Source organism: Tachysurus fulvidraco, chromosome 14 (genome assembly GCF_022655615.1).
Source record: "Tachysurus fulvidraco isolate hzauxx_2018 chromosome 14, HZAU_PFXX_2.0, whole genome shotgun sequence".
NCBI lineage: Eukaryota > Metazoa > Chordata > Actinopteri > Siluriformes > Bagridae > Tachysurus > Tachysurus fulvidraco.
In genome coordinates, this window is record NC_062531.1 from 5,822,234 (window position 1) to 5,849,781 (window position 27,548).

At 38.4% G+C, this 27,548-nt stretch overlaps 1 protein-coding gene across 1 annotated transcript in view; it reads right to left on the reverse strand.

Annotated features, from left to right (window-relative positions):
* Nucleotides 1-860: 860 nt before the first annotated feature.
* LOC113645514 (fibrinogen C domain-containing protein 1-like) overlaps nucleotides 861-27,548 on the reverse strand; it is an 86,515-nt gene continuing 59,827 nt past the window's right edge. The window contains exons 6-7 of the mRNA XM_027151157.2: nucleotides 10,179-10,358; nucleotides 861-1,658 (exon numbers count right to left, since the gene is read on the reverse strand). Of these exons, the coding sequence (XP_027006958.1) occupies nucleotides 1,396-1,658; nucleotides 10,179-10,358 (443 nt within the window). The 3' untranslated portion in view covers nucleotides 861-1,395. The remainder of the gene's footprint in view (nucleotides 1,659-10,178; nucleotides 10,359-27,548) is intronic.

The window sequence follows — 27,548 nt, forward strand, 5'->3', positions numbered from 1 at the left end:
CCAAAATTCCATAGCAGCAGAAATGTTATAATTTGGTGCTATGGAATATCTGAGCTTTGTCAGAGATGTTTACATTTACATTTTCATTACATTTATAACATACAGATGTTAGAGCATATCTAATACGATCGGTCGTAACGAACGTAACCCCTACACGATATTTCTCAAATATATTAGCACAGAGGCAAAGTGAAGGCTTATAATACAGTAGACTTGATTTTAAAAGCACTTCTATTTTTTTTACTGGACAACCAATTATAGTCTTCAAGCCGGTCAGCCCCGCCTCATCTCTAAGACAAATGTTTTTGTAATTTCCTTGCTCAGAGTTGCTCCGAGATTGGTCCTGAATCGTTATGAATAAGGGCTCATGTCTTTACAGGCCTTGCAATGAGCACAGGAGCATTATCAGGGTCAGTATAGACAGTTATAATCCTACAGGCATACAGTACAAAATCATCCAATATAATTGATACCAACTTTGTGGCAAAGGTATGGGGTAGAACCACATACGTGATGGATGGTCAGGTCTCCACAAACCTTTGGCCAGATAGTTTATATAGAAGGATTGAGCTTTATTAGGGGGAAAAACTGGCTAATAGGAGGTTATATACAACATATAACAGGTGAGACATGGAAAAGACATTCCTTTACTAATCTGCACATCATCATCAGCAAGGATTAATCACCGTAATCTACTCCATAGTGCTTCATGTATATGTAGTGCACTTCCAATCAGAAATGAGCTTGTTATTATAATAAGGTTTCCATTAATGCAATAATTCCACCCACTCCTTGTCCCCCTGGCTCATTGTGATTAATTACTGAACAACATGATATGACATGCTCTCTACGAACAGGGACTCGGTATCTCTGCTCCATTTGTAATAGCCTCTCTATAATTGTGCATTTTGCTGCATGGTGCCATTGAAGTGTTAGAAGAGTAGTTAAGCTTTTTTTTTTTTCCTCAGTATCTCTGCTTTCCTGCAGCCTGAAGTGGCTGAAATACCCAGCTTTCAGGACTTGCTTGATGACAAAATCAAGATGATAATTAAGAAAAACATCTGTACATAATACATCCTAAATCATTCTGAGAACAGGGATAATCTGTTGCTTTAAAAAAAAAAAAAAAAATCCAGACAAATCTTTACTAAATAAATTTTTTTTTTTTTACATTTCATCAACATTTACCTTAAGACAAACATGACTTCATGATTTCATAATATTCAGAGAAGTAACCAGTTAGAGCGCACTTCATCACTAACACTACACTACAACTGAAATGGTGAACCACGCAAATAAACAGGAAGAGAGTACATCATCGTACAGTCCTCGCACATTTCTGTTCCTAGTCTTTCTAACACCTACACCACAGAGGATGAAGATCATTTGCTTCACTCATTCGTTTTGCTCACACGTAGGCTTGATTTTCATCTCTGTGAATTTTAGGGAGTACTGCAAACCAGTCCAGGAGTACCACTCGATGCCGTCGGCGTAAGACGAGTGCTGGCCTCGTAGGTACTGTCCGTTCAGGTTGGACATGTGGCAGTTCCGGTACCACCAGGCTCCGTGGTAGAAGGATGCACAGTTGTTCTCCGAGTGATCGTTGTCCTTGTCCTTTGTAGTGAACTTCATGCCGTTGTGTTTGAGCAATGAGTCACCTAAAGCAACAGAGACGCGTAGGATTATTGCACCAAACAGAGACTCAGAGTCAATACCAGATTTATTGGAACCTCTCAAGAGAATTACTATAATAGAGGATTTATATCGCTTCATACTAGTATCTCACGGTGTAATGCCTGCGTACTGTCCAGCAAGTGTGTATTGATTCACACTGTCATAGCATTTTGTTATGCTTTACTGTTTCAATGACAATAAATCTAAATTGAATAGAATACAAATGAATGAACACCTCAGCTACAACTTCTTTACCTGAGGCACTAAGACTACTCAAAACCCATCCTTGTATGACCATCACTTCACATCTATGCTTTAATGTCACAGTGAGATCTTGCGACTATGACCAGTGGACTAAACATTATACTGTAAATATGAGTTGGAAGAAATTGTAAGGCTTCCAAAGAGTTAATATTAAAGAAAATTCTAAACACATCACGCTTAATCATCCCTGATTTATGTCGATGGGCTCATCTGTTTTTATTTTTGGGGGGGGGGGGGGGGGACATGGCACTGTTTCGTAATCTGCTGTTAAAATGCAAAGCTCTTACACTCGATTCATAAATGCTGGCAGGCCAGAAAATGTTATTTATTTTTTCAATTTTCTATCCCACCCTCACAATCCGCAGTTGAACCTACAAGACAATTGTTTGAACTGGTTCTTCTATCTGATACAGTTCTGCTCTCCTGTATAGATACCATGTGCTGTACTGTGAGTTTACTGTGTATTTATTGTTCAGTTTGTCTCATATTGGTGTGTATTTTGCAAATTTCCTTGTTGTGGGACGAAGGATTATCTCATTTCATTTCATCTCATTTTATCTCATCTTATCTCATCTCATCTCATCACATCTCATCTTATCTCTTCTTATCTCATCTCATCTTATCTCTTCTTATCTCATCTCATCTTTTCTCATTTTATCTCTTCTTATCTCATCTTATCTTTTCTTATATCATCTTATATCATCTTTGTTCCATGCTACATCATATTAAGTCGCAGTGTCTTTAAAAAAAAGCATTTCATTTCAATGCATTTCTATAAGAAATGACAATCCTTAACCCAATAAAAAATAACCGGTATGTTTTCTAAAAGTCCTAAAAACGATAAATAATAAACAAAATAAATGTATTGCTTTCTAGGAACATTTATAGCCTCGTTGAACATGTTAGTTTTTTCTCCAGTACGAAAATGAAGTACACATTATAGCTGGTTCTGTTTTCACTTTGCCAGAAATTAAGACAACGTACGTAGATTCATGTATAGTGTTATGACAAGTATTTGTCCTTTATTTCTTGTATTTTTGCAAATTTGTTGCACAGATCTTCAAACTAAATCTTAGAGAAAGACAATTCCAAAGGAAAAAATCGTACACCAACTGGACCTGTGTGGGAAAGAAAATTGCTTAAAAATAAAATAAAATAAAAAAATATAATAAATTAAAATAAAATAAAATAAAATAAAAAATAGCACTCTGTCCAGGTTGTATCCTGCCTTGATGCCCGATGACGCCTGAGATAGGCACAGGCTCCCCGTGACCCGAGAAGTCGGATAAGCGGTAGAAAATGAATGAATGAATGAAAATATAAAATAAAATAAAAGCTGCAGGCAACTCTCAGCTCTCTTGATCATGTCAGCATTTAGGATTCCACTATCAGAAAGAGGCACAGCAAAAATACTATCCATAGGAGAGTTGCAAGACAAAAAAAAAAAAAAACACTGCTAAGCAAGAGGAACACAAAGGCTTTGCTTTCAAAACAAAGCTCATCAAACCATGAATTTTTCTCTCTACTATAAAATCCTCAAGGAGAATGTCCAGTCATCAGTCTGTGATCTGAAGCTCAAGTAAAATCACATTACACACAAGATCTGAAGCACAAGACTGACTCCACCACTGTATATCCACCGAAGGAAACAAAATTAAGGTTATGGTCTGTGTCCTGAACCACATAGAGATAGTTTGTGCTCTAATACGGCTAAATTAAAGCAATTCCTCAATGACGAACGGGACAGAATTCTTCCATAGACATGCAAAAGCACGTTGTTGCAGATATCGCTGCTAAAGTTGGCGAAACGAGTTTTTATGTTTTGGGTATAATTACTGTTGTTGCATATTGTTTTCTTTTCAATAAATTAAATTAGCATTTAAAAAGCTGTTTTGTGTTTCCTCAAGTTTTCCTCGTCTTATATTACAGATGGCCTTGGAGGCAAAGAGGAATGTTTCAGAATCGTAGCATTGGTGTCAGCTGTGAGACACCACCTCCATCTGGAAGCTTTTCCTAAGAGGAACAGGGTGTCATTAACGTTGGACTTGATTGCAGTGTGACGAAGGCAAGAAGAAAAAAAAATGTAGAAATAATGTGGGAAGCATAGAAAAATCACTGACTCGCTATGTCTCATTACTTCCCATCATGCAGTTCAATTACTTCGAATAACTGAGACTGATTAAACAGTAAAAACTCTATTGAGTGTAATTTATCACACCAGACACCTTATTCTCATTGTGCTGTACATTATTGTTGTACCTAACCCGCTAAAATATTATTAATTAGCTCATAAGCTTAACAAATGCAGATATAAATGAATCACAAGCTTTGGCTCTAGGCTGTGGGAATTCCCAGCTAGAAAGGTAACAACAGAGTAGAAGACGAGAATAAACACGGCAGTGCAGGACAGGACATGGGGGAAAAACTCCCAAAAAAAAAAAAACATCCGACGAAGCGAGCTGCTCAGTTAAAGTGCCCTTTTTTAAGCTGCGTGATGGACTGCATGTCTCAAGAATGTAATGTGGCTGCGAGTGTTCGGCCTCATCTGTTCTAAACTAATCGGAGCTCTCAGGCTGTGCTGATAAAATCAGGCTTTACTGCAGCACTGTGGTTCATGCTGGTTCTTTTACTGCAGCAAAGGAGATCGTAGCGATATAGTTATGCCATATCATAAAGAAGAGTTACATGCCATAAATCCCTCTCGTGTGCCTCGAGAACTCATCAGTGTGTTTAGTGAGGTGATGAATGACCAGAATAATGGCAGCAGTCAATGAAAAACAAGAGAATGTTAGAGTGTGAAGAGTTTCCATTAACATCTGAGGGCTTTTCAATGTTTGAAATATGTCCTATAATAACCTCCCTTCACAGATAGATGGTCTTCATTTTCAGGTTTAACTCCTCCAAAGTCAGAACCAAGACCAAAGATCATATCTTTCGTGATCTCGTCGTTAATCAAAGAAGTAACCTTAAGCCCTAGTCAGACCAGATTGGATTTACATGGTGAAGTGGGCTAACGTAATTATTAACAGAGTATTTAAGAGTTTTTTTCCTTCATTCCAATTCTTCAAATGAGTCATTTTTACAGATTATACAGCCACTTGACTGGAAGTATTATATTTAGCCTTACAGTAATTTTATAAAATAACCAGTGGAAATCATTCCAGGCAAAATACATCCTATTTGAATTGGCATTTTAGTAAAAAAAATTTTAAACAATCCCATTATATCCGTTGTTCAGTAGACATTAAAGGAAGTCTTCCACAAAAAAAAGATCTCACCAAGTGACCAAAGTATTTCTAGTATGTAAATTTAGAATAAACCAAATCTAAGATTATTAAACCTATTTTTCTCATTTGACATTGTCATTCTATTAGCGGATCATTTTAGCGGATCAATTGCTTAGCATGAGCAAAATGTCGTTCCTGGTGCAAATCATAGTGATACATGATCATTACCGATGTTCTGCTTTCACGTTATTTAAAGTAACAGACATACAGTACTGTATAACCAAAAATCTCACCCAGTCCAAACAGAGCTTTTAAAATCCTAGGCTTTAACCCTTAAACCCTAGTAGGAGTTAATCCGGCTCATTCGCTCACGATTGGTGGAATTCTCCGCAAAACACTATAGTCATGACTACAGTGAAATTTTCACTCACCAGTGCATTTCAAAGCAGAGCAAATCTTAGAAATGTGTATAATTTCATTTTAGAGTCTTCTATTCATACACTTAAATATCATTCACTTGCACATTTGTTGTTGATGCACCATGTTACTCCGTGTTAAATGGCTCTGTGTCGATACCTAGAACAGTCATCAAAGCCGAAGCACCTGAATGGATGAATAAAATTTAAATACCCATTTACTCATACACTTATTCATAAAAATCTCATGATGAATGCATTAGATGATGATTACGCATGCTTTTACTACAGAAGTGCACTACAGAAGATATCAGTGCAGGCAGACACAAAAATCTGGATTTTACCACAAAAACCCTGGTGCATGTCAGCGGCTTTGTGCTAACAGCAAATATAATGAACAGCACTTTCAGTCCTGTGCTTTTACTGATTATAGCCCACGGTGCCCTTCTCTCGGCATCTGTTTGCACACAAGACTGAAGCTTGTGAATTCAAAGGACAAATTTCAAATAGATAAAGTTGGTAGGAAGTGAACGTAGCTGCTCTCATGAGAAAATGTGTGTGTTTTACCGGCTATGTCATTTTTCCTTCAAGAATTACCTTAAGGATAAACAAATTTTATTCACGTTTGATCTGTAACTTAGACAAACATTGCTCAAAGACCTTAAAACCATCACATGGCTTCTGTAACCGCTTTAGGGAATTCAGAAGCGTTTAAGATTTAGTCTCAAATGGTTGCTAATAGCGGTAGATGCTAGTGTTAGATCCGAGTATGCCTTAATTAAAGGTCTTCGAACTAAACTTCTTCAACTTCCTGTTGAATACGGTTTCAATTAACACCTGATTATTCACACCCATGTGCTAATATCCTTCGAAACAGAAAGCCAAAGAGGATTATTGGAAACTAACTCCACTAAACATTAAACTGCCTGCTACTTGCCCTAAAACTTAAACCTCCTGTCCAAACTTGGATTTCTCATTTTGGTGATGTCTGGGCTCTGTGGAGCGGACTTCCATTTGTCGGACACACTATTATTTAGGTTGTCGCGGATACAGAACTTTTTCACCCCAAACATAACCTCAATCTGCCTTTCAGAAAAATTGCATTTCATGGGTTTCTGTTTTTTTTCTCTCTCTCCAAGCCTATGAACCAGATTCGCTCACACAACGTAGCGGGTAATGGTGTAGACGCCCTCCAGACTTAAGGCCACTGCACACCAAAGCGGATGCATTTTATTCATTTGAAAGGTATAAAAAAAAACAACAAAAACAAAAAACATGCTATTTGATGCACAACGGTGTCTGAAAAAGCTTTTTCACAGAAGAAGTGCAATAATTTTACTTCATGGCTTTCTGAAGATGGTGAGCAGCAAATCAAAAAATGACTTCTCAGTTGTTTTAATCTTAGAAAGTCAGAGACAGTGAAAGAAAGAAAATCTGTAATTGGATTCTTTCACTTTTAAAGCTCTAAAAAGTGCAGTCAATTCTGTTTCCTTGTTAAAAAGCATGAACTCCAAAATAGACAAGATAAAAGACTAACACATTTGGAATAAAAATATCTTTATGTTTTGACACCCCAGCATCCCACCAGCAACCATTTTAACTATGTATGTTTTTGATTAAACTCACCTTATACATGGCTATCATGTAAATGTTTAGATGTTTTGTATGTTAATGTTGCATTAATGTTTTGTGCTGACTTTAAATCTATTCATTTTTAATTAAAGTGTGAATAAAAAACACAATATAAGGAAGAAAACACAATGGAATTTGCTGTTATGGGAATTTAAACAACAATGTGTAGAAGTATAGATATTGACATCTATATAAAACCTCTGATTCATTACAGTATATAAGCCAGATCACTACACAAGATATTCATTCATTTGTGTCAGTCCTTAAGCCTTTGTTGTTGTTTTTTTGTTTGTTGTTTTTTTTTGTTCTTTTTTTGCCTGAATGTTTTATTACCTAGAATTGTTCCTCTTTGTTTAAGCTTGTTAATCTTGTTAAATCAAGGTATTACACTTCACCCAGAATGCTGAATTTTTCATCATGACAGTAGATTTAGCACGAATTCAAGCTGGATTTATTTTTATGGCTTCTCAGATGATTAAAGCTCCCAGGTTCGATATCAAAAATCTATTTTTTTGTTAATGAAACTGGCTAATTTGCACTTACACAGATTTCCTTGTCATCAAAACAAATGGTGAATTTTCAACAAATTCGCTGTAGTAATGTATGTTTGAAGTTGTGTGTTTTATTCCTTTTTAAACAATTATTTGAAATGAATCACCGCTTACCACATGAAGATGAAATGGAAGAAGGGGCAACAGTTTTAACAGTAGCAACTTTAACGGGGCAGTACAAATCATTGTGAGCTTGCTAGCAATCTAGCCAACATACTGTAAAATAACTGTTGATTCTTCAAGGTATATTTCTGCTAGTGGAGCAAAAATAAACAGAAGCGTTGACCGTACTGTGTTTGAAAGGTCACTTACTCGATATTAATGCTTGTTTATTGTATAAAAATTGTAAAACTATTGTATAAAAGTCACACATGCCTACATGCTAATAAACAGGAACATCAGCAACATATTTGCTTAAATAGAACAGTTTACCACTGATCACATTTTTCGATTAATTCGAAAATGCTTACTTTTTTCACCAGTTTATAGTTACGTTTATTGTTGATCTTAATGTTATATTTATTCTTGAAAAATAAATAATAAAAAAAACTAAATAAATAACGTTTTCATGTTACCAAGAAGCCGATAAGCATAAAGTCCGCTGTCCTCTGACAACATGCTAACACTAGAGACTCCTTCCAGAAATGCTTAAAACCTTCATCCATTTTTTTCCTTGTCAAACAACAACAATGTTTTTTTCCAGCTTAAATGATCTAGAGAATCCACCAGTAAAGTCCTCGTGATATAGTCGTTACTATAGAAACAAAAACATATCTGTCATGATTCAGCTCGGACTTTGGCCACGTGCAGTTTTGTTTGTTTCTCGTCACGTGTCTGCCCCGCCTTCGTCTGCTCCTTCCTGTCACCACACCTGCTCCTCATTGTGTCATGATTGTCTTGTGTATTTAATTGTGCCGCGTTGCCTTGTGCAGCGCGGAATCTACTGTTGTCCTGTCTTGTCTTCAGTCTGTGTCATGTTTCGTGTTCCCTTTGTTATTAAACCCTGTTTTGTTTTGCTATCCTGCGTCTGGGTCCGCTTCCTGCCCCGCGTCATGACAATATCGGAACAAGCGAATTAATTATATTAAACCTCAGAGCAGACACAGCTGTCCGAGCCTCTGTTATAGAAAACGAATAAACCTGTTCTGACCAATCAGATATGGGGAATCTGTGTTAAATACTGTAAGACAGCATTCAATAACCCCAGCCTTCAGTCACTATAACTCATACATCTTTGTGTATTTGTTCATTTGTTCTTCACATACAGTTCACGATTGTGATTTTTTTTTTTTATTTCCTCCTCTAAGCTCTTCCCTAAAGTGAAGCAATACCTGATGCAGGACAATGGTTATTTTATGATGCACAGCTATTTATGCTTGATCTAGAAGTGATGTTCAATAGAGATATACACAGCTAGAGGTGACAGAAGAGGCCAACAATATTGTTTGTCTTGGAATTACAGATAAACATGAGTGATCAATTCTAGCAAAAACTTTTCTGTTAATAAATAGAAAAACACAATCAGAAAGATCGAGGAGGCTGAAAGGACTTAGCTTTTAAATACTTAGTGCAGGAATTGCTGCATTATGGATGTTTTGAATCAGAAACCTGAAGGCATCCTGATTAATTAGAGAAGAGTGTAAGCAGCCTTCGCTTCCTGATTTATGTTAATAGAGTGTTTGTTTATGACTCTCATAATAATGAACTGTCTGCTTTCTTGAAATACCATTTACTGTATGCATTGTGATGCTTCATTATCACTGCTCTTTTCGATGCTCTGAAGGTCAGATCTCTAAGTTTGGATAGCGACGGAAATGAGGAACCCAAAACAGGTCAAAGAAGAAACCCAATTACTGACTTGAGGACAGTGCGGTTAAAGCCTTTCTGTAGCTAGGTTTAGATTTCTCTGTCTTATTATTGATTAATCAAACAGAATATTCTATTTTTTCCAACTTCAATTTGTGGCATTATGGTAGCAGAGAGAAATAATAGGCGATAGTCGAATTTAGCCTATTACGAGATGATGGGTTGCTAAACAAGAATCTTACAGAATCTTAAAACAAATTTTTCTAAACTCCATTTTGGTCCAAATGTCAGATTTTCTTGTCCCGTCCCTCAGACTCAGACTAAAAAAAAAGAAAATACACTTTTTACTGCATTTATTTCTTTACAATAATAGCATACCAAACAAAGGTCAGCCTATTTTTTTCTGCCAAAGGAAAAAGGCTTGATAGTGTGCAGCTCTTTTGTACCGCATGTGACTGTAGAATAGACAGAAAGAATTTTACACTCCATAAAGCATTCCAGTATAATGCATTTGTGAAAGGGTTCCTCCTTCGCCATGAATCTAAAAGAGGCTAGTCCTCACTATAGCGGCTGAATGCTAAAGCTCTCCGGACAAAGAATGAACCTACCAGCGGTTCCTGAGTAGTCCGCTATGCTCAACGGGTAGCCGTCCTCGTCCGGGTCAACGGAGAACAATCCAACGCCGAAGGATCCATACTGCGCGAAGGAAGTGCTGTTCTCAAAGTCCTCCAGGTCAATCCTCAACTCATAATTAGCCTGGATGGTCAGAGCATGAATCCGCTTCAGACCTGTAAAATAAGAAGGAGGTCATGTCAGGCATTGTATAAAGGAACGTTGCAGTAACGGTACTCTTATGCAGTACTTTTACGCAGTTCTGGAATCTGCAGACTTCATTTTTAAATTGTGTTTTTTACGATAAATTTTGACACCTTTAAAACACAAGAGCTGAAAATAACAATCATCCATATAGCCGAAGAAGATTCTAATCACTGTTCCTGTTAAAGATTCTAATAACTCTTATACTTTTTAGAAACTGCCATTTGAATTGAATAGCTAGTTTTTTCTCTTTCTCTATTTAATGGATTTGTTTTGGATTGCTTTAAACGATATAAACTTGACTGCACAATCTGTATATAAAATTGCAGTAACATAACGTTATTTAAAAAAATTTAAGCTAATCAATCCTGGTTAAGGAGTCTGATGGAAATGAAATGACAAGGAAATAACTTATTGGATTTTCATGACTAAATGGATATTTATTGTATAAAAAGCCCTGCGAACAATTTACAAATAAATTCATTGATATGTAGCTTAATAAATAAACTTAATAAACAAACTTGATTAAGACAGAATGGGTTAAAGTTTGGAAGCTCTAAAACCTGGACACGTCTCATCATATCCGGGGTTATAAACAGAAGCATTGTCGTAGCTGCTGTATAGATAGTACTGTAGCAGCTTGTCTTGTTTCAAAGGTTAAGTGTGTAGATTAACAAAGTTTCACTTCATTGTTAATAGTAAAGTCAATGGTAAAGTTTAGAATTTGGAGGTTTAAGTCATATGTATGTATCTAAAAGATCTGACCAGATCTCTATATCAATATGTCTACTCCAACTGCAGTACAATTTTATACCCAATATTCCTTACTCTGGCTTCACAGATGAGTGCGTTCCATCTGCAGGAGTCCAAGATTTGCTAACTGCAGAGCTTCTCACTCCAAAAACAACATATTGTGCACAGGGGATACTAGAAAAATGCCCGAAAGAGCCCGGTAATTATTAGCATAAAATTGCAGAATTAATAACAAGACTGCCTTCAGGGGAAAAAAGGGGATTTCTGAATCCCTCTCTGAAGTTAATACTTTCACAGCATCTCACAGCACATTTCTTGCCGTGCGATTCACACCAGAGGAGATGCCAGATCGATTTCAAATTAACTCAAACTCGAATAGAAACGGCTCTGGAAATGGGGTTAATAAAATGAGGTTCCAAATGGGTGAAGACAGCGAGGCTGTGATGATTTTTTTTTTATGTCTCCGAGTCCTGTGAGAGCGAGAGAATGTCGAAACTCTGTCAGAATAATAAGATGGCTATATTGACTCTTATCATGAAGAGGATAAACGTGGTAGGGTGTGACCTGCAGGCGAGCATATCTATGCGACCTATCAAGCATAAACCCCACCCTAATGGCTTCTACACTGAGTAAATGGATGGTTTGTTCATGTTGGATGGCTGCTTCACCCCAGAGCGCCAGTCCAAGGCAGAGACGACTGATACATCTGAGTCATCAGCTGGTGTAATGGCCTGGATTACAGGGCAGGCACAAATTTCTTTATAAATAATTGTATTGTAATTGTCTAATTTTATAATGCAAAGAAATCATTTCTGTCTGGTCTTATATCACTAACTAATTGGGATAAATGCTCTCCATGTTACGTACTACTCAAAGTTACAATACTACATAACTATATATATATATAATGTAAAGCTTTAAGACTTTCCTTACATGTACATGTGGAAAAGTATTCATGTCACGTCACTAGATAAGAAATGCTCATCTCATCACTGACAGTGGTTCCAGCTGCAATTCAAGTTATTCAAATACTTTAAAATATTGTTTCTATGGTAACCAGTCAGTTTCCCCTGGATTTAACTGGAATCATGTAATTGCAATTTTGCCCATTCATATTGTTTTCTGCAAAAAAAAGCACAAAAATATCAAGTTGCATCACAAAACAAACAAACAAACAAACAAACAAAAAAGAACACTAAAACAGGGAAACTGACTGGTTACCATAGAAAAACTCTTTTAGTGTTCTTTTGTTTGTTTGTTTGTTTGTTTGTTTGTTTTGTGATGCAACTTGATATTTTTGTGCTATTGTTTTTTTGCAGAAAACAATATGAATGGGCAAAATTACAATTACATGATTCTTCTACCACTGTAGACACATACTACATGTAATTACTCAATATGATAGGTGTACTCATGTTTAACGCACGTGAATCAAAGAGGGATTTGGCCGAACGTGTGTAGAGATGATGGCACACGAAACGTCAGTGCTTATGTGGAAAATCGGAAAAAAAAATTGCAAGCTCTTTAGACTACCTCAGTTTGCTTAACCGCTGTGATCACATAATTACAAAATAATAGAGAGACTGAGTAACAGCTCATTCACAGGGTTGTGTATGTTGGGCATAATCTATAGCTTACGGCTAAAAAATCACTGAATTTTGAAAAGGTTTTAAGACACTGATATAGTAATGCTTTCTGTTGTCACTTACTCCATATTAAAAGTTGTAACCCGGTATTAAGCATGTTCTTTAGAGGTTCTGAGTAGGATTGGACATTTGTGGAAACTCATTACGTTCTATGTCCACTCAGAGGACCCTTATTTATTTATTTATTTATTTATTTATTTATTTATTTATTTATTTATTTTTGATGCCTCTCTGATTCTTTTCCAAGACACGCTGCTTTCTTTTCCCTATTCACTGAGTCTATATAATACCTAGCAAAATCAAAATTCTAACACCAACCTTTTAGCCTTTAATATTCTCAGACTTTGTCAAATTTACTGTATGAACTAAATACTCCTGAGTTTCAGCCCCGCCATGATTTGTTAAAGTGAGTTTAGTCTTATTATTTTTTTATTGATATGACCTTGAATTTATCCTTGTGTACATACGCAATGTAAAATGTTCACAATTAGCTATGGAGAAATGCAGTTAGAAGTTAGTTACCGTTAGAAGAATAACAGTTTGCAGACTGTTGATCACTATTAGGAAAAAGTGACGCTAAATTCAATAGATTTATAAAGTTTAGATGGACAAACTGAAGCCTTTATTTTGTCACATATACGTTACAGCACAGTGAGATCACTTTCTTCACATATCCCAAATTTGGAAGTAACTTTGGTCAGATATGATGCAGCGCCCCTGGAGCAGAGAGGGTTGAGTGCTTTGTTCAAGGGCGCAACAGTGGCAGCTTGGCAGTGCTGGGGCTTGAACACCAAACAACAACCCAGATCCTTAACCGCTTGAGCCACCACTGTCCGTAATGATGTCTTATTATGCTACATGAAGAGTGCAGGATTAAAGTGGCTCACCTTTTTCCTCAGGTGGCACAGTTTTATCTTTTTCATGACAGAACAAACAGCAAAAAGTCATTGTTACATTACATTTTTACTAATTTCCATTTTCAGTCATTGATATGATGTGTTCACGGGGAGCCTGTGCCTATCTCAGGCGTCATCGGGCATCAACGCAGGATACACAAGGACGGAGTGCCAACCCATCACAGGGCACACACACTCTCATTTACTCACGCAATCACACACTACGGACAATTTTCCAGAGATGCCAATCAACCTACCATGCATGTCGTTTCACCAATTGGAAGGTTGTGAGCTTGAATCCCAGATCTACAGTACCAAGCTGGGCTCCTGAGCAAGGCCCTTAACCCTTAGGTGTATAAAGTTTAAGTTGCTCTTGATAAGGTTTGTCTGGTCAATGTAACAGGAACACAAGTACACCTTCTCATCAAGGACAGGTGACAATTAAAACAAACCTGACAGCTGAAGAAAAAAAAAATCACCTGGTCTTCCTCCAGTCTTTATCCATCCAGTTCCATCAAACCTGTAACCATAACAGCCTCAGATTCCTCTATTTGGCTAACAGTGGCAGAACCTGAAGTGGTCATTTGCTGTTGAAGTCCATCCACCTGAAGGTTTGATGTGCATGCTGAGATGTTTTTCTGCTCACCACCGATGTACAAAGTGCTTATTTGAGTTACTATAAACTTCCTGCCAGCTCACACCAGTCTGGTGAATCTTTTGTGAGCTCTATGATCAACAGGGTGTTTCAGCCTGCAGAGCATCTGAGCACAGGATGTGTTTTTGTTTTGTTTTTCTTTTGATTGTCACACCATTCTCTGTAAACACTAGACATCATTGTGTGTAAAAATCCCTACAGATCATCAGTTTCTGAAATACTCAAACCATCCCATCTGTACCAGTATAACAACGGCACAGTTAAATACACAGAGCTTCCAATTTCTCCCCATTCAGATGTTTGACATGAGCATTTCCTGAAGCTCTTGGTCTGTATCTACATGTTTTATGCACTCTTTTATGGAGAGATAACTGCATGAATTGCAGGTTATTGTGCAGGTTAACAGCATTTTTGTGAGATCCTGAAGGACCGTAATTAATGTTTATATAAATTATATAAACAGTCAGATTGGATGTTGTTCGGTGTCAAATTTTGCTAGACTCGTGTTTGCTGGAATCAGTGACAGTCACCACTGAAACACATTTTTTGTTCTTTCTGACTTATATCTGGAAGTTCATGTAGAAAGATAGAAGCTACTATATATATATTAAAATAAAGACAAAGCAGCTAGGAAGACAATACAAGTATAAACACAAAAATAAATAAACATAATAATAAATGATTACTTAGATCATTGAATAAAATAATATAAATAAAAGAAATATTTTCCATTGTTTTATATATATATATATATATATATATATTGCACACTTCCCCAGGTGTTTTTTCCTAGTCTTTGATTGTCTCCGCCTTGTAATTGGTTCTTGTTCACTATATCTACTTTTGTTTGTCCACTTGCCTGGTGTTAGTCGTTGTTGGTGTAGTATGTTGTCTGGTTATGTCTCTGTTCCCTGTTCCGTCCTGTTTTTGCCTGCCTATCTTTTGTTTATTTCTTGTTTTGGTTTAGTTCAAACTGCACTTGGATCCTCACTCGCCTTTGTCTCGCTGTGACATATATATTCATTCATTCATTTTCATTCATTTTCTACCGCTTTATCCGAACTACCTCGGGTCATGGGGAGCCTGTGCCTATCTCAGGCGTCATCAGGCATCAAGGCAGGATACACCCTGGACGGAGTGCCAACCCATCGCAGGGCACATACACACTCTCGTTCACTCACACACTCAGGACAATTTTCCAGAGATGCCAATCAACCTACCATGCATGTCGTTGGACTGGAGGAGGAAACCGGAGTACCCGGAGGAAACCCCCGAGGCACGGGGAGAACATGAGAACACACACAAGGCGGAGGCGGGAATCGAACCCCGACCCTGGAGGTGTGAGGCGAACGTGCTACCCACTAAGCAACCGTGATCCCGACATATATATATTGTAATAGAAAAATGTTGTGAATAACAAAAATGAACATTGGACACTCACATCAATACACTCACACACCTGAAATTAGGAACAGCAAGGATAACAAAGGGGGATTGAACTGTTTTCCAAACTGCACCCTAAGCCTAAAAGATAAGAACTTTGCAGATGTATGGGAAATGACATTGTGACCGTTGCCCTGCCTGTGAAATGACAAGATTAGAGGATGACAAGATCAGTGGAAGAGGCCACACGAACACATTATTATGAACCTTGGGTCCAGCATCTTGTATAAATAGAGAACTGCTTTTCAAACCAACTAACTCGCTCTGTTCAGACTTGGGTCGGGACAGACTGACTTCACACTTGCAAGTGTATTGAATAAAGAAGTTTGATACTCCACAGGATTCTGCTACGTTCTTCTCTGCAACTTAGGAAAAGTTTACTTGAACTATTATTTCTGATTAATAGAATTGATTTTCCTCCACAATATATATATAAAAGTAAAAATAATTCAAATTAATATTTTAACATTTTAATTGTACACAATTGTAACATTAAATTAGTGTTGAATAAATAAATTGAAATAATCATATCTCAGTAAAAAGTGTATCGTGTGTAAGTTAGATTATATCACAATGGCGATGTTGTATTATGTCATTCAGCTGTATGGGAAAAGACTCTTTATGTTTTCAACATGTGCTAAGCGACAATAAGAAAAATTCACTTAACATTCAGTGCATCTTCACACACACACACACGAACACATACACACGAACACATACACACACACACGTCCTCATTCCTGCCCCCATTCATGCATTCATCATGTGGTGTCATGTGGCAGCAACATAATGCATAAAATCTTGCAGAAACTGGTCATGAGCTTCATTTATGTTCCCATCAAACATCAGATGGGGGGGGAATTGATCTCAGTGACTTGTGGCATGGATGTTGGTGTCAGACTAGCTGTAATCATTTAAAACTTCTGATCTACTGTTGTTGTTTTTTCAGTCAGAGTAGCAGCACCTTGTTGATGATTGAGATCAAAATTGACTAGACATACAGGCTGGAGCTGACAGAAAGGATGTGTTAACTTAAATAACCACTCTCTACAACCCTGATGAGCAGAAAAGCCTCTCATAATACACAACAAAGAACACCTCGATGCAAATGAGCTACAACAGAGGACACATAGATCTCTATAGTTTATACATCCTGGCATGAAAAACAAAATCCTTCCTGAGTAGATGGTAAAACATTGACAGGAAGTCTAGAGTGACTCAAATAAGTATTTTTTTTTAGGGTATCATATCTGATGCTACATTAGCAACAGGTTCTCTACTAGATAGAAAGTAGAAAGATAGTTGGGGTGAAAAGGAGGTATTTTTTTCCCCAATACATAAATAAATCCCAAATACTGACCTTGTACATGTTTCTAAACCCGTGTAAGGTATGAACATGGATAAAACAATAAGCCATGCTAAATAAAGCTAACAAGCAATGAGGTTTGTTAGACTTATTTTTTTTTTTATCCATGCGAATCCGTACTGTTTACACATGACAGTGTCTTATATTCTCACTTCTACTCGGTTTACCTCAGTTTACTCTTGTCAGCCACTAGAAAAGAAAAGCTACACATTCTGCCACAATAAAGAGGTGACTGACGGGCAGGTTATTTCCCACTCGTTTTATGTGTGCAAGAAGAAAAAAAAATGGTTGGAATGGAAACTATTGCAGCTGAATTTAAGAACTGATTCTGAAGTCGTGACGATGTCATTTTTAAAATGGGACTTTTCTCTAAATTCATCACGAAAAAACAAACTAGCTTATTTAAAATTGTAGTCTGGGGTTAATATCTATCGAGGTGGCAATACTGTGCATTTTCACACAAAGTCTCTTGCACAAGTACAGGGCTCTCAAGGTTTGAAGACAGGCAAGCGTGACATCTCCACCGTGCCCCCACACCATGCCCCCCACGCCCCGCCCCCCACGCCCAAAAAAAAAAAAGTTATTTTTAACTTTACAATTTACAATTAACCACAATTTAACCAAATACAGAGCATTTGTTTAATTTCCATTTATTAATTTGTGTGTGTGTGTGTGTGTGTGTGTGTGTGTGTGTGTGTGTGTGTGTGTGTGTGTGTGTGTGTGAGAGGTGTTATGGCTTGTGTTGTTTATTGTGTTTGTTGCCTTTTTGGACTCCTTTATCATTTGTAATGTTGCTCCCATTTAAAACAGTTCAGCTCAAGCCCAGACATTTTTAGGGTCATGACTGAGGACAATGTCCCGTACAGAGACAAGCTGTTTCGTGTTGAGGTTTTGTTCAAACCGATCATTGAAAATACCCTCGCTAATGAATGTTTTTTTTTTCATCGGTTGTTGCGTCTTACCCAGATAGTGCTATTTTCTGATTGGCTGTTGTGTAGCCTCTGTTTTTGATTGGCTGATAAGTGTCAGGCTTGACTAAGAACACCAGGGGAGACGCGCTTGATTCCTGCCCGGTTCCATAGAGACAGCGGTGCGGACTGAAACGTTTTGGGCACTGAGGCATATTAAATATATGATAAATAGTCAAAAAGTTTTTCTGTGTGAGAAATAGAATGTGTGGTGGGAGAGCGTGAAAAAAGACCAAAATGCCCTGCAAGTATATCACGATCATGGAAGGCATTCGATACGATACACGATACGATAAACTTTATACGCATAATTACAAAGTTACTGTATTCAATGTCTACAAAAAGTACCGAAACAATATGTATAATAAAATAATAATAAACATAATAATAAATGATTACGTAGATCGTTGAATAAAATAATATAAATAAAATAAATATTTTCCATTTTTTTAATAAAAAAAAAGAAAATACTATTTAAAAAAGTAAAAATAATTTCAATGAATATTTTAACATTTTAATTGTACACAATTTTAACATTAAATCGGTGTTGAATTTTTTAAAATAAATAAATTTAAATAATCACATCTCAGTAAAAAGTGTATCGTGTGTAAGTTAAATTATATCACAATGGTGGTGATGTATTATATCTCTCAGCTGTTTGGGGAAAAATAGCAAGACGGAGTTTTGAGGTGAACGCTATCGAATACTTTGTGCCCTTTGTTTTTATTTTTATGACACAGAGATCACAGGAGTTACATCCATCTGTTTTTTACCGGCTCGTACATTTTATGTGATGACTTTACAGGTCACTTAGACAGCACTCGCACAAAGTGAAAGGGAAAAAAGGAAAAGATGTGTCATAATTACAAGGTCAGGCAAGTGGCGGGTAAAATCTCTGGTTAAACTGTAATTTTTACCAAGGCACAATTTCCCCTGCCTCTTAAACTATCAGATATCCTTCATGACTTTTGTATATATAAAGGTTTAATATTGAACTATTTAAATATTAAACGAATTATTCTTCTCACAGATTTTATTAATAAATGAACAGTTTATCATATATGATATGAAAACGAGTGAATCTTTTTTGCCCACTGACTTATGTGTGTTAATTAACAAAGCTGTTTTTTTTTTTTTTTTTACAAAGCATGCATGCAGATGTTTTGCAGCTGAGCATCATGACACTTAGATTCACTCTCCTGTTCTCTCCATGCAACGAAACTGGGTCATTATTTTTTAATCAGAGTTTCCGTCTGCGTGCCAGGAGACAGTCTGGTACTCATGGGAGAGCTTTTGAGAAACAGGTCTCATTTGTGTAGATGTTCTTCTCGGCATGTTACACGAGACAGGAGGAGAGGAAAGAGACAAACTCTTTAGTATATAAATACACACACAGCTCGTAAACACGTACACTATGCTACTACCTGTTATCACTCACATGCCAACTCTGCGTGCACACATACACACACACACACACACACACACACACACACACACACACACCTCCTCTAGCAATAGCATAACTAAACACACACCTAGCACTCATCTCCTTATTGGGGTTCTGAACATTTGATAATTAAGTGACATCTCTTTCCAAAATAAAGCTTTTTTTTTGCCATAGCACACTTACAGTACAAACAAACCCACACACGCGCGCACACACACACACACACACACACACACACACACACACACACACACCTCCTCTCGCAATAGCATAACTAAACACACACCTAGCACTCATCTCCTTATTGGGGTTCTGAACATTTGATAATTAAGTGACATCTCTTTCCAAAATAAAGCTTTTTTTTTGCCATAGCACACTTACAGTACAAACAAACCCACACACACACACACACACACACACACACACACACACACACACACACACACAGCTACTTCTTATTTTATACATTTTTTTTCCACCATTTTTCAAGAATTTAACTCATGCATTGCAAATTGTTTGCTGCCATGTGCGCAACTCCATGCAAATCAAGAGGTGGATGGTTTAATTAGTTCTACTATTCGTTATATTTTTAAAGGCTGAGAAACCAGCAAATATGTCTCTGCTTCAGTGGCTTTCTGGTACATGAGCCTGACACACCGTCCTGTTGCTGTTTCACCGGTTCGCAGGGCGGAGGATAAACCCATCCATGGGAAACCAGAAAACAAGACTCAAAGGCTATGAATTTAAACAAAATATAAAGCCCCAAGCACATACCGTGTACCAAAATCCTCCTCTCTGTGTGCAGAGACAGAAATCAGGGATCAAAACAAAAGCTTGGTGAAATAGCTATCTAGACATAGTGAAAGTCTTGATCCCATTTGGCTGCAAAGATGCAGAGATGTCTGAATCTGCTCGAGATGCATTGTGGAAGTGTGATGAGGGTCAGCAAAAAAAGTTTAACTCATTTTTATCTTTTCCTTTTTTTATTTATAACCTACGGAAACAGAAAATTGATTGAATAGCTACTGGGAGATGTGGTAGCTCAGAAGATTGTGAGTTTGAATCCCAGGGCAACCAACATGCCACTCCTGGGCCCCTAAACAAGGCCCTTAAGCCCTTAGTCGCTCAGCTATATACTGTAAGTGAGATAAATGCTAGTCACTCTGGATAAGGGTACAGTATATGCCAAATGCTGTATATACAGCACATAATATATTATACCAATGTAGATCCATCTACAGTGCCTTGCAAAAGTATTCATACCCGCTGAACGTTTTCACATTTTGACACGTTACAAAACAAACAAAAATGTATTTTATTAGGGTTTTATGATAGTCCATAAACCTGTTTACATGCTGCTTACATCCTGTTTTGCACACTTTTTTTACTTTTTTGCTCTTTGCACACACTGTCTAATCATTTCCGTCGTTTTGCACATACTGTACGATATTTCAGCAGTTTGCTGTTTTTGCACAAACCCTATACATTATCTCAGGGACCTGCTGCTGAGAAACTGTGTTCATTCTAGTATTACTGTACGCAATATTGTCTGAACATACAGTATTTACTCTGGTCGGTCGGCGCTCTTTCTGTTTATTGTCTTTTCTGTATTGTCTTTTTTGTATTTTTTGTATTGTCTTGTAACTTTTTGTCTGCACTGTCTTTTGTTCTGCATTGTCTTGTTGTCTTGTCCTGCACTGTTTGCACCAGGTTGCACAGCTGCACTTTATGTGGCTAGGACTTACTTACTAACTTCTTAGCCCTGTCTTATGTTTGTGTTATGTTGCTGTCTGCGTTCTCATTATCTGTTTTATGTAGCACCACGATCCTGGAGAAACGTTGTCTCATCTCACTGTGTACTGCAACAGCTATATATGGTTGAAATGACAATAAAAGCTTCTTGACTTGACTTGAAAATGATAAATGGTGTCCAGATTTTCTTTACGAACAAATATCTGAAAAGTGTGGAGTGCATTTGTATACAGCCCCACGGAGTCAATACTTTATAGAACCGCCTTTCACTGCATTTACAGCTGCAAGTCTTTTGGGGTATGACTCTACCGGCTTTGCACATCTACAGAGAGGGAAATTTTTGCCCATTCTTCTTTGCAAAATAGCTCAAGCTCAGTCATATTGGATGGCGAGCGTCTGTGAACAGCGATTTTCAGGTCTCGCCACAGATTCTCAATTGGATTTAGGTCTGGACTTTGTCTGGGCCATTGTAACACATGAATGTGCTTTGATCTAAACCACTCCATTGTAGTTCTGGCTGTATGTTTATGGTCATTGTCTAGCTGGAAGGTGAACCTCTGCCTCAGTCTCAAGTTTTTTGCAGACTCTAACAGGTTTTCATCTAAGATTGCCCTGTATTTGGCTTCATTCATCTTCCCATCAACTCTGACCAGCTTCCTTGTCCCTGCTGAAGAAAAGCATCCCCACAACATGATGCTGCCACCACCATGTTTCACGGTGGGGATGGTGTGTTCAGGGTGATGTGCAGCGTTAGGTTTCTGCCACACATAACATTTTGAATTTTGGCCAAAAATTTCAATTTTGGTCTCATCTGACCAGAGCACCTTCTTCCACATGCTTTTCTGTGTCCCCCACATGGGTTGTCGCAAACTGCAAATAGGATTTCTTATGGCTTTCTTTCAACAATGGCTTTCTTCTTGCCACTCTTCCATAAAGACCAGATTTGTGGAGTGCACGCCTAATAGTTGTCTTGTGGACAGATTCTTCCACCTGAGCTGTGGATCTCTGCAGCTCCTCCAGAGTAACCATGGGCCTTTTGGCTGCTTCTTAATGCTCTTCTTGCACGGCCGGACTTTAGTAGTAGTAGTAGCCTTTATTGTCACAAGTACCGTGAAATTAGCCATCAACCTGTCCAACATACAATACATACAATATGACAAGGGGGGGACAGGACAGGAAGACAGGGAATTTGAAAAGAAATACAGCATAACATGAGGGAAGGGAGGAGAAAAAAAACAACCCCCAGACTATACTCCAGAGGAAGTACAGTGTGGGAACAGGAAAAACACCTCAGCAACATAAGCACATAAACAGTACGCCATAAACACACGACTTGCAACAGGGGAGGGGAGTGGGGGGTGGAGGTCATCCAGCACAGGCAAGCAGCCATCAGGGCCTGCAGCCTTTCTACGGCGCTGGTCACAGACCCGCTTGTCAGACTGGCGGTACGAAGCGGCGAAGGCGTGGGGTGGGGGTGGGGGTGGGGTGAGTGCATATCTTTATATATGTGTGTGTGTGTAAAAGTGTAGGCCTGAAGAGTCGTCACTCCCAGCATCCAATCTTGGTGCCTCCGTCCGCAAGATTGTCATAGCGATACACAGCAAATTGCCATGGAGACAACCTTGATTAGGTCCTAGAGAGAGTCAACATCAGCAGGTGTCTGTGGAAGTGGGGGAAGGAACGCAAGAGAGTCCCGCTGCAGTGCTCTGTTGGGGGAGTTGTTGTTCCAACAGTGGCCTTAGCCAAGGCCAGTGCTGGTTGAGGGGAGCTGAAAGCAGATAAGATTGGGATTGTTTGGTCTTGGGGCGAGTAGACGCATTCCAATTTACACGACTACTCTCTTAGTCCATTCTGGTCTCCATTTTTCTTTCCAAAGCAGTGAGTTTCTCTCTGATGTCAACCAAAGATCCAAAGCAGTGAGCTTTACCGTGATGTTATCCATATTGCGGTTATTAGTCCCAGCCTCAGTGCTGACCGCTCTGCCCACTGCATCAATCATGACGGGCAGCCTTGGGAGATTTTGAAAAGCTGTTACCGTTTTCTGATTTCGTCGATAATCCAGGGCAATGCCTAATCCAATCAGCAGAACTCCTGTTATCATGGTTCCGAATAGGTAGATATCTTCAATGTCCTCCACGGAAAGAGGCACCAGACACACGACCCGCCACCTCTCCCACGCGTCCATCGTATAGCCAGCTGCGAACATTCCAGCAGGGCAGTCAGGTTCCCCCGAACCCAAGCTTCTCGTCGAGAAGATGGTGTCAATTGCGTTGAGAGACCAGTTTATCAAATCCATGATATTTTAGTTTGGAGAGCAGTGCGGAGAGAGTCTTTTAAAGTATAAGACAGTAGACGAGACGAAAGAAGCAAAGCAGGGAAAGTAAGGGGAGGACAGGGAGAGAAAATGCGACCGCTTCGTTGAGAGCCAAAGAGAAGAGGTGGAAGGCCATGTCTTGGTAGGCTTGCAGTTGTGCCATACTCTTTCCATTTCCGGATGATGGATTGTACTGTGCTCCGTGAGATGTTCCAGGCTTGGGATATTGATTTATAACCTAACCCTGTGTTAAACTTCTCCACAACTTTATCCCTGACCTGTCTGGTGTAATCTTTGGTCTTCGTGATGCTGTTTGTTCACTAATGTTCTCTAACACACAGAACAGCTGTATTTATACTGAGATTAAAGTACACACAGCTGCACTCTATTTACTAATTAGGTGACTTCTGAAGACCTTTGGACACTATTTATAATTTTCATTCCACTTTACAATCAAGTGCCACTTTCTTTCTGTCATGACACGGGGTGGAAACGGACCCAAACGCAGGATAGCAAAACAAACAGGGTTTAATAACAAAGGAAACACGAAACACGACACGGATTAGAGACAGGACAAGACAACAGTAGGTCCCCGCGCTGCACAAGGCAACGAGGCACAGTTAAATACACAGGGTAACCACAGAATAGGAAACAGGTGTGTAGACAGGGAGGAGCAGACGAAGGCAGGGCAGACACGTGACGAGGAACGTAAACAGATGCACGTGGCCAAGGTCCGGGCTGAGTCCTGACACTTTCGGCCTATTTCATAAAATCCCAATAAAAACATTTTTATTTGTGGTTGTAACGTGTCAAAATGTGAAAAAGTTCAGTGGGTATGAATACTTTTGCAAGGCACTGTATACTGAAAATGCATGTCATTTTACATATTTACATAAATACATAATATCAGTGGGACACAGTGAGACTGTACCCCGATCATGGAATAACCCATGAGAATCTGTGTGACTCACAACCTTTTACCTTCCTTCTTCACCATCAAGGCATTGATCTAATGTGCATTGTGAAATCAGGCTTAGAGCTCCTTCTGATACTATCCAAAATCTTATCAGGAATATATATCCTATATATCCGCTTCATGTTTTGCAGGTTATTACCCGATTCGCTGTCTCCATCATTCAGCTTCTTGTTCTCTCTGAAATGCTTCGCTAAGTATAAATTACTGTTCATTACTGCTTTCAGGTCCACTGCAAGAGCAAGAAAGAATTACAGCATCCAGGAATAAAAAAAAAACCATAAACTAAACAAATACTCCAATTATATCTTTAAATACCATCTTGCTAAGGCAGGATATTAAAAAAAATAAGGTGCTGTGTTTAGTAGGTGGTGCAAGTTTTCACTAAATTTACACATTAGTTTCAGTGCAAAATATTGTAGGATTTGACACGCTTTTTTTTTCAAACGTGTGTTTGCAACCACCATGGGGGATTTAGCGAAAGTGTACCAGTTAACTGTTAATAATAATGGTTGTGTGTGTGTGTGTGTGTGTGTGTGTTTAATCATTGTAGTTATTTGGTAGAAAACGGTGGGGGGCACGGTGGCTTAGTGGTTAGCACATTCGCCTCATACCTCCAGTGTCGGGGTTCGATTCCCCAGTTTGCAAGTTCCCTCTGGGTACTCTGGTTTCCTCCCCCGGACCAAAGACATGCATGGTAGGTTGATTGGAATTTCTGTAAAATTGTCCGTAGTGTGTGAATGAGAGTGTGTCCAGGGTGTATCCTGCCTTGACGCCCGAGATAGGCACAGGCTCCCTGTGACCTGAGGTACTTCAGATAAGCGGTAGAAAATGACTGAGTGAGGGTACAAACTGTTAAAATTGTATCTTGTTGAAAAATCATGATTGCAAATCTACACACAGAGTCACCAGGGTTTTGTAGGATTTAGCACTTTCTTTCATGTTCCAGATTGAAGTAAGTTTTTAATAGCAAGTCTAAAGCTTCCAAAAACAAGAAGCAATCCAAAATAAGCCAGAGTTTTAAGCCTAGGCAAGATTTAGTCCAAATGAAAACATGACAAAGTCAAGATGGAGCCAAAGAAAATGTTAAAAAAATCCCTTTTGAGGTCAAGCTCCTTGGCTTTATTTCACTGTTTTCTAGTGAAGAATGAATTATGTCTTGACATAAGGACAAATTTGTCACAAAAAGGATTTTGATGGTTTTTGGGCTCGGTCTTGACTTAGTCTTAGTTCTTGACTTATCCAAGAACTGCTTACAGCTCCACCATTCGTACTATTTATTACACTATACGTTTATTAATCGGTTTCTACACCGATCAGAAGCTTTCGGCCGTAAAAGGACAGAAAGGTTTTCCAATGTAATTCATCCAAATAGTTCAGTTCTGTTATACCTTGAGTAAGAATGAAAACGCTTGGTAAACAAAGCAAAACCAAGACTTTTTATAATGTCTGTTTATGGCATTTGGCAGATGAACTTATTAAGAGCAGCTTACAGAAGCATTTTACATTTATCTCATTTATTAAACTGAGCAGTCGAGAGACAAGGGTTTCGCTCAAACGTCCAGCAGTTACAGTACATCGTGATTTAAACTCACAACCTTCCACTGAGCTACCACTGCCCTGAATGTCATGTAATGTCTTCTTTTTCAGTTCACATTCAAAATGGAGACCTTTAAAGGAAATGGAGGCACTGGAGAAAGGTCAACATTTAGCATTTAGTATTGATATATCATTCTGATGAACTAATGTTATAATATTCTATAACACTGAAAAGAGGCATTATTAATGTATTATTACTGTAAGTCATGGAGGAGGAGGATATATTGATTAATTATAATGTACTGAAATTACATAGGGGGGCACTGTGGCTTTGTGGTTAGCACGTTCGCCTCACACCTCCAGGGTTGGGGGTTCGATTCCTACCTCCGCCTTGTGTGTGTGGAGTTTGCATGTTCTCCTCATGCATTGGGGGTTTCCTCTGTATACTCTGGTTTCCTTCCTGGTCCAAAGACATGCATGGTAGGTTGATTGGCATCTCTGGAAAATTGTCCGTAGTGTGTGAGTGTGTGTGTGCCCTGTGATGGGTTGGCACTCCATCCAGGGTGTAACCTGCCTCGATGCCCGATGACGCCTGAGATAGGCACAGGCTCCCCGTGACCCGAGAAGATCGAATAAGCGGTAGAAAATGAGTGAGTGAATGAATGGATGAATTAATTAATTTATTAATTAATTAATGATTGAATGAATGAATGGATGGATGAATGAAATTGTAAATCTGCACTGGTGTTCAGGATATTCAGGAGAATCCAATCTGCGCTATACCATCAAGGTGTGCAGGTGTGTATTGCCCAAGGCAGGATGCCTGTAGGGCACAAATCAGCCACACACTCATTGTTAAACAATACACCAGCCAGAAAAGCGAGCACAGTGCTGTCAGTGCAAAGGGAAACAAGAACATAAAAGCGCAAACGTTCCCCGAGGCGAACTTGTGGACTTTACTTCATACTGTCCACTGTGCGTAACTGTTGAGCGTTTATGATGCAGCATGCCCGGTGTTTGATTCCCTCTTCAGGTGTCTGCTTGAATCCAGCTGTGAGAGGCCAGAGCATGCAGAGAACTAACATTAAACCTTCTTACACTCCCTAGACAGATTTATTTATGGAAATTAATGGCAATTACATCGGAAGGGGTTAAAGCAGAGATCACAACAATCGCTGGGAAATCGTTCCACTGCTGTAGATTCAACCTGATGTACTTGTTGGGTTTAAAACAGAAAATCCTGCAGAATAGATCTTATTTAAGAATAGTACTTTTCTAGAAAATGTACAGTCGAGTTTTTAAATTTTATACATATTGTTTTTGGCTTTATTTTTATTCTTTATTACGTACCTTTATTTGTTGAAAATTGTCATTTTCTATGTCATTTCTGTGCAAATTCTCTGAGATTCT